The sequence below is a fragment of the Manacus candei genome, unplaced genomic scaffold (genome assembly GCF_025592945.1).
Source record: "Manacus candei isolate 608988 ecotype Guabito, Panama unplaced genomic scaffold, ASM2559294v1 h1tg000103l, whole genome shotgun sequence".
NCBI classification, from domain to species: Eukaryota; Metazoa; Chordata; class Aves; order Passeriformes; family Pipridae; genus Manacus; species Manacus candei.
Window position 1 is genome coordinate 652322 of NW_026138151.1, and position 8600 is coordinate 660921.

At 45.4% G+C, this 8600-nt stretch overlaps 1 protein-coding gene across 1 annotated transcript; it reads left to right on the forward strand.

Moving 5' to 3' along the window:
- The first annotated feature begins 3478 nt into the window (after positions 1-3478).
- On the forward strand, positions 3479-8040 carry RAN (RAN, member RAS oncogene family). The gene is made up of 7 exons (XM_051769145.1): positions 3479-3603; positions 4344-4386; positions 5303-5387; positions 5481-5606; positions 6586-6773; positions 7313-7483; positions 7594-8040. Exons 2-7 carry the CDS (start codon positions 4351-4353, stop codon positions 7636-7638), a joined length of 651 nt encoding a protein of 216 aa, XP_051625105.1. The 5' UTR covers positions 3479-3603; positions 4344-4350; the 3' UTR covers positions 7639-8040.
- Positions 8041-8600: the final 560 nt, after the last annotated feature.

Here is an 8600-nt window from a genome sequence, read left to right on the forward strand (position 1 = left end):
CAAGGAAAGGCTGAGGGAGCTGGGGCTGTTCAGCCTTGAGAGGAGACACTGAGAGGGGACCTCACCCACGTCTGTCAGTGTCTGCAGGGAGGGGGCAGAGGATGGACCAGGCTCTGCTTGGGGGTGCCCAGCAGTGGGACAAGAGGCAACGGGCACAAACTGATGCACAGGAAATTCCATCTGAATTTGAGGAAGAACTTATTTACTATGCAGTGACCACACACTGAACAGATGGCCCAGAGAGGCTGTGGAGTCTCCCCCACTGAAGATATTCCAGAACTGTGTGGACACAGACCTGTGCCACGTGCTCTGGGATGACCCTGCTTGAGCAGAGAGGTTGGACCAGTTGACACATTGGTCCCTTCCAACCTGACCCATTCTGGGATTCTGTGATATATAGACTTTATTTTCTAGACTACACATTCAAGAAATTCTAAAAATGTTACTTTTGGAAACTGAGCATAATCCATGCATAATTTTCCTCATGTATTTAAAGCATTTCATTCCAGTGCTGGATAAGGAATTTAAAGATACCGAATTAGCAATGCAAGCTGTTTAAATGACAGTAAAATGCTGAAATTTTGTTTTCTGAAAAAAAATTAGATCTCCATATGTCTTTCATCGTTGCCCTAGTAAATGCTTATTTTCTGAGAGTGTAGTTTCTTAATGAAACCCAGAGTCAAACATATTTTACTTGGTAAAAAAATGACTAAAACTTGTCTTTTGACTATATATTTTTATTGAATCTTGCTGCTGTGTGACCCATTTTACCTATCTATACTGAAAATGGCTTATTTCCTTAGAGCAATTTCCTGTGTTGCCTTGAACCCCAAGTGTGTGGAACCTCTGTTCCTGCTGGAGCTTGGATTCCAGGGGCATTTCCGCAATCACTGCTTTAACTGGGAAGTACAATTATGCTCCTTTTCATATGTTGTTTCCTTCATTTACAGTTCAAAAATTGTTTTCTTTCCTGCTAATGCAGCAGTTTTCTTCAAATATGCTGCTCAGCTCTGTGACTGTTTATCCCCAGTACCATCTCTTGTACCATTCCCCATCTGCACCTTCAAACACTTGGTACCTGCTTCTTTTTACTTTGTATGTTTACTTGTGTCACAGTTGCTGAGTTTGTTCACAGTTGACCTGAGTCAAGATATAGGAAATGTAAAGACCTTTTAAGAGTAATTATTCTGCTGATTACCTACTGATCTCATGGGCTCTAAGCTTTTAGATAGTGATCTAACTGCTGATGAGTGCCTGGAAATGAACACTTACTTATATGTGATGATAAAACATGATAAAAACTAAATTCCACATAGTAATGTACCTTTGTAACAACAAAATAAGTATTTGCCAGGAGCTCGAATGGGGAACTTTTTAATTATTCCAAATTAAGGTATTAGATAGTTTGCAGGGAAAAAGTAGCTCACTAATAAATTTGTAACAATATTGAGAAAATTCTGAAGTACAGTGAATGTTCTATACTCAGTTACAGATTGCTTTTTTCCCCCTCTGTGTTTGTATTCCTTAAATCTGCCAAACTCCACTAATGTGGCTCTATGGGCTCCTATTTATGAACACATGCCTATTTGTAAGGAAGAGAGGTGGAATTCACAAGGGTTTTATAAGGAAAGCATTGTGGTGAGAGAAATTTAAGATGAGTTACATATTCTGAAAAAATAATCCTGACACCTAGAGGCGCTCAGCAAAAATGCTAAAAACCACACAAACCCAACTCATCCCAAAAAGGGAAGGCAAATTCAACATGCTAGTGATTTTTCCAAGAAAATCTTATGCAACACTTGGCTAGGCATTACACTATCAAATAAAGCAAAAGTTACAGCACAGTTCAGCCACTCTTGTAAAACTTTGTATTTTGTGTCTATGTCTGTAGAAAAGTAACAAGAAATAAGCTATGTTTGTATATATCACCTGTCATGAAATATTTTCTATGTTAATTCCATTCAGAGATCTGTAAAAAAAAATATTCTATATTGGGGGGGCACCAACAAATGTTGTGCAGGCCACATAAAAGTAATTTCAGTACACTGGATTAAAAAAATCAGAGACCTTAAAAATCAGTGTGAACCCATGAACTTGGTATTTATAGACATATGCAAAACTACAATGTTCTTTGAAAGTCAGTTTTCAAACAGCTTTGTTCCACTGAAGTTTGAAGAGAGTTTTGAGAGCTTAGAGAACTATTCTAAATCCAGGGCTTACAGAACAACTTTTGCTTTCATTTCTGCCCTCTCTAGTGAAAGTATATCAGTTTATATGAAGAATGGAAAATAATGGTCACAAGGTGCATTGTTTGACCACAGCCCTTTTTACCTGAAAGTTCTTCAATTAAATTCTCCCTCTGTTAAAAACCACTTTATTAAACCACGCTGGAGGCAGTTTAGTAGTTTTTTTAAGTAACTACATGTCATATTTTAACTTTGTCTGCAGAGAGAGCATCACCAGCTGAGTGAAACACCTCCTGGTGTGATTTTGATGATTAAACAGGGAGGCCTCTGGTTTCCCTGAGCAGCTCAGCCTCACAGCCAGGGGCTGCCCTGCTGCCCAGGGAGGAGCTGCCAAGGAACCATTCCATGTGTCCCACGGGCTGCATCCCTCTGGAGGATGGGGAAGGACCTCTGGAGATGCACTTCAAGTGCTGTGTCCAGTTTTGGGCCCCTCACCTTAAAAAGGACACAGGAGCTAGAGCATGTCCAGCAAAGGGCAGCAAGGCTTGTGGAAGGTCTAGAAAACTTGTTTTGTGATGAACAGCTGAGGTAGCTGGGTTTGTTTAATCTGGAGGAAGCTCAGGGGGGACTTTATCACTCTCTACAACTTGTGAAAGGAGGTTGTAGTGAGGTGTCCATCTCTTCTACTGTTCCCTTTTCCGCCTCCCTCCTGATAGATTGCTGTGCCCTGTGTTCCCTGTCGTACTTGATGCCAAGTACAGTGTGTTTTGTTTTACAGAGGAGAAGCTCACGAAACCTGCTGGAATATGGACCATGGGCTTGCTGGATTCTTTAGAAAGTTGTGCTCTCTCATCACAGCTTCACTCAGTAGCAGTGGGAAGGTTTCCAGATCAAGCACAGTAAGAGGACAAGAGGAAATGGCCTCAGGCTGAGAGAGGAGAGATTCGGATTTAATATTAGAAAAAATTCAATTATATATTGGAAAAAAAAAATCAAACCCAGAAATTAGAAAAAAATTAGAAAAAATACTATTCGGTTAGTCAGACGTTGGAACTGGTAGTCAGACATTGGGCTGCCCAGAGAGCTGGTGGGGTCGCCCCTCCCTGGAGGTGTTGGTGGATGCGGCGCTGGGTGACGTGGTTTAGTGTTTTAGGGGTTCCAGCGGCGGTGCGGTGCGGCCGGTGGGGCTGGATGCTCTCAGACGGTGACTCCGCCGTTCCGGTACCCCCCTCGCTCCCTCATGGCCGCGGCCCTTCCCCTCCCTCCCTCCCTCCCGCGCGCCGCGCACCACGTGACGCGCGGCCCCGCCCCCGCCCGCGGCCGCGCGGCGTCGCCGTCCGGGTATTTGAACGGCGCTTCCGCCATTTTCCCTGTGCCGGGCACGGAGCGACGGACGGGGGGAGACGCCTCGGGAGAGGTACCGGCCCCGGGACCGCCGGGCCCCGCTCCCGCGGGCACAGGGGCGAGCGCGGCCGCTCCCAGAAGCGCCGCCGCCGGGTGGGAGGCGGAGGGGTGGCCGCCGTTAGCCCGCGGCGGGGATGGGCCGGGTGGCAGGGAGGCTGCACCCGAGGGAGCGTTGCGGCGCTCGCGGCGTGCGGCGGCTTTTTCGCCCCCTCGATGGAAGGGCCGCGGCTCCGTCCGGGAGAAAAGGGCGGGCGGGGTGTGGGGAGGCGAGCGGGGTTCCCGCGGGCCCGAGCGCGAGTGGGGGGGAGGCGGCGCTGCTCAGTCATGGTGGCTCATGGCGGGGAGCGCGCCCGGTGCGGGCGGGAGGGAGGGAGGGAGGCCCGGCCGGGGCGGACCCCGCAGGACTCGCCGCGATCGGGCGGCAGATCCCGCTGAGGGGCGGGATGCCGGTACTGGGAGGACTCCCCGCGCGGAGCGGGGCCGGGGCCGGCCGTGGCCCAGCCGCCCGTTCGGAGGCCGCGGCTCGGCCTCGCCTCGCTGGGGCCCGAGAGCCGCGGGGCGCCGGGGGCGGGCGGGAGGCGCCGCCGCCATTGCCGCGCGCGGTCCCGCCGCACGCGGGCGGGAGGCGCTTCCCGCCCGGGGCCGGGCCCGGAGCACGCGGAGCGCGCGGGTCGGGGAGGCGGTTTGGGAGCTGGAAACGGCCCCTTCCGGCCGGGCCCGCGGTGAGCTCACGCGCTGCCATTTCCCCTGCAGACCCAGCATGGCCGCCCAAGGAGAGCCCCAAGTGCAGTTTAAGGTAAGGGGGTGGTTGGCGGGTTGGGTTCTTTCTTTCGCCTTCAGGAGCGGAGTGGAACGAGCGACTCTCCAGTGCCGACGTGGACGGTAGGTTTGGTTTTGAAGGGCTGGTCTTCCCTCAATGGTGCGTTGTAGCATTGTAGTACTGCATTCAGCTTGTACAAAAAGAGTCTGTTGCGCTGTGTCAGTCTGATGGCTTTGTAGTTCAGTGTAATAAATGTTAATGAATCTTTTACCTGTACAATGATTTTTAAATTTCAGAAGCAGGGTTCACTACAAAAAAATGCTTGGACTGAATGAAAATAGTCTGCTTTCTGTTCTGTACTAATTGTTCAGAGAAGAAAACTTGAAATGTTCCAGAAGATAATCTTCTGATGTTTTTTGTGGCTGGTGGGTTGGGGTTTTGTTGTCTTAACAGCCAGAAGTTCTGAACACAGCTTCATGAAGGTTGTTACTTGTATTTCCTACAATACTTGGCTGGGGTATTCCAGTTGTTAATAGTGCAGATGTTGGTTGGTTGTTGTGGTTTTTCATTATTTTTCTTTCCTTTTTTTTTTTTAATTATAAGGTAACAATGGGTTTTTCCAGTAGGTGTTTAAATTGTTTCCTCTCTAAATCTGGTCACATTCAAGTTGAAAGTTCCAAATATCATTCAGTCACTTTTAGTAGTTTAGTGGAAACAGTGCATTGTAGTTTTCACCTACAGGGACTAAGTAAGACTGACTAGAGTTGCAGCATGATGGGCTTAACAAATTGGTTCCCAGTTCGGGGATTTACTTCATGGGAAATTCAGCCTTTTGTTTTTTATGATTGTGTAGTACTGAGGTCCTTGTAGTAATAATTAGCATTTGTGCTAAAATGACTGATAAATGTCTCAAAGTGTATTACTCTGACTTATTTCCTTTATCTACCAACAGCTTGTCCTGGTTGGTGATGGTGGCACTGGTAAAACAACGTTTGTAAAACGTCATTTGACTGGTGAATTTGAAAAGAAGTATGTAGGTATGTCCGAGGAAACGTTTGAGATCTGCTGTGTCACAAATGGAAGTGCAGCCCATGACTTGCTAAGTGTTCTGCTTTTTGTTATTTCTGTAGCAACTCTGGGTGTTGAAGTTCATCCCCTGGTGTTCCATACTAACAGAGGCCCTATTAAATTTAATGTATGGGACACAGCTGGGCAGGAGAAGTTTGGTGGCCTGCGTGATGGCTATTACATTCAAGGTAAGATGTGTGTTTGTGTGGGAGTATTCTCTCCCTCTTACAGTTCACTCCTTCATTCTGTTCATGTGAACCAGTCTGGAAGCTGTCAGTGTGGCTTGCAGTGAGGGGCTGGGTTAGCAGTCTTCACACTCTTGGTGTAACTAGGATAATTTTTGTTTCTAAAGGCAACTTGAGTGAATGTGGGAACACGCCAAGATTGTGTTCCAGTGTGCTGTTGTGGGCTTTGGTGTTAATGAAAGTGCACCTTTAATGACTAGATACTGCTGGTGAAGTGTGGTGGTTAAGAGGTGAAAGTGTTGAAGTTGAAACTTCATTTAGTACAGATTTATATGTGTACTGCTGTACTGTGCTAAGGAAAAGACTTGGAACACAGAAACTCTAAGATTTTAGATACAGTGAGGAAGCTGAACATCATGCCAGAATTTACTTGCTTTTCTAAACAAGTATGATAGCATTCCTTACTCTATGTGTACTTCACCTGCATACCTTTAAAATTTTATAAGGTATTATTTGAGTTTGACATTGCTTTTCCTTTTAAAGTATCAGAATGAAATCAAGCCCCCATGTTCTTCGAGAAATGCTCTGGGCAAGGGCATCCTGAGGTGTGGACCACAAGCTCTCAAACTACTTCAAAGCCTCATTAGGTTGTCTGAGATTAGTGAAATAGGTGTTGACTAATTTCTTGTGTAAATCCAAGTTCTGTCATCTTATGTATTTTATGATGCAACACCACGTACCTCAGAAGTGGGACTGAGTTGGTAAAACCAGCTGGGGTGGGAGGTGATGTGGTCAAGGCCCAAGTTCTGTGGACTTGTGCATTGAACTCATTCATAGAACAGGGGCTGTCAGAACTGTGACACCAAGAGGGAAAAGATAATGCAGATGCTTAACCCTAGTGTGGGATCTCTGAGGGTACCTCTGTCCCATCATGTAAGCAGGTGATCTCTCCTGATGTAACTGGCCTGTTGTTCTCTTGCAGCTCAGTGTGCCATCATAATGTTTGATGTAACATCAAGAGTTACTTACAAGAATGTACCTAATTGGCACAGAGATCTGGTACGAGTATGTGAAAATATCCCTATAGTGTTGTGTGGCAACAAAGTGGATATTAAGGACAGAAAAGTCAAGGCAAAATCCATTGTCTTCCATAGGAAGAAGAATCTCCAGGTAAGTTGGTATGAGTTTGTAGGAACCAGATTGGTTGGGTCTGTTGAGTGCAGTTGGGTTCTAGAGAGTAATCGAGTGCTCTGCCTTTGTCACTACAGGCAGCTTCACATCTCTTGGCTGTTTGAACCAAACCTCAGGAAAAGGGGAAATGATGGTGTTAAAGATGATCATCACTGGCCTTGAGCAGGAGCTGTGATGTTCTTAAAGAGCTTGTGTGCAATTGGCTTTCACTGCTCAGAATCTCATCTGATGACAGAAGGGAGACTGAAGTAGATCAAGTCACAGGAAAAAGATAGAGGCACTGTTGCCTCCTGAAGGTTCCATCTTTTAAAAGATGCAATGCCTTTTAGTTACCAGTTTCTGCCTGAAACTGTTTCTAGACACTTAGATCATACTGTTTATGGAAGTGCAAACAGAAGTCATGCAGTCAAAAAAAGTAAGGTAAAAGTAGAGTTGACAAATGTGTGTGTTAATCTTGGTATGGCCTAAATATTAGTCAGAGGGGTTTCTTAATAATGTATAATATGTCCTTTTTTCAGTATTATGACATTTCAGCTAAGAGTAACTACAACTTTGAGAAGCCTTTCCTGTGGCTTGCTAGAAAGCTAATTGGAGATCCTAACTTGGAGTTTGTGGCCATGCCTGCGCTCGCACCACCTGAAGTTGTCATGGACCCAGCACTGGCAGCACAGTATGAGCAAGACTTACAGGTCAGTGAGAAAGGGCACAGAGGTAGAACTGCTGCCTGATAACTGATGTTCAGACTCCTGGGGCAAAGAATTGAAGAATAGTTCTTAAGTGTAACTTCTCTTTGTTCCAGATTGCTCAGACCACTGCACTGCCAGATGAAGATGATGACCTGTGAGGGATGAAGCTGGAGCCCAGCGTCAGAAGTCTAGTTTTATAGGCAACTGTCCTGTGATGTCAGTGGTGCAGCGTGTTTGCCACTTTATTATCTAGCTGAGCAGAACATGTGCTTAATCTTTGGGATGCTGAAAGAGATGAATGGGCTTCGGAGTGAATGTGGCAGTTTAAAAAAAAAAAAAAAAACAAAAACAAAAAAACAAAAATGAAAAAAAAAACCAAAACAAACTTCATATTTTGGACCTGCATATTTAGCTGTTTTATGGACTGCAATTACTTCCCCTTTTGAGTTTCAAATATAAGACTGCTGCAGTCACATCAGAGTGTTAAGTGGAAAATCCTGTTTCTGTCATTCCCATTCTTTTTTGTTTAGATAATAAAGTTGTATTTCAAGTATCTCTAAGCAAGTGAACTTTCATGCATTGTTAGGAAAACTCTTTCAAAGTGTCTTCTGTTCTTCAGTTGAGGCTAATACTTGGTTGTCTACTGCATTTCTCAGTCTCTGTTTTCCTTCCTGCTTCTTGTATTATGCTCCTCTTGCTAAATCAGAGCTAACAGTTAACCTTTCCTTTATTTCTTGATGCATATAACTGAAGCATCTGAGGAAAGCTGAACTAACTGCCAGGCAAAACTAAAGCAGTGAGCACTTGTCTGGTGTGACTGGATCAGCATTCCCAGCAAATGGGAATGTTCGTGGTCTGCAGGGTGTCTGGAGAGCAAAGTGTGTGGTTCAGCTTGAATGTGCTACAATTAGATACAGTCTCAACTCTCACTGTTACTATGTTCTACAAGCTACCTTCAGAGCTCTGTATTTTTGGCAGCCAGAAGCAAATGGCATCCGGGTCTCTTAGGTGACTTAAGCTGTGTTTTTGCATGGAACATCATTCAGTAGAGCTATAGCTGGCTAAACAAACTCTAAGCATCTTAAAATTCACTAACTAGAAAACATGGTTTGAGCTGAAA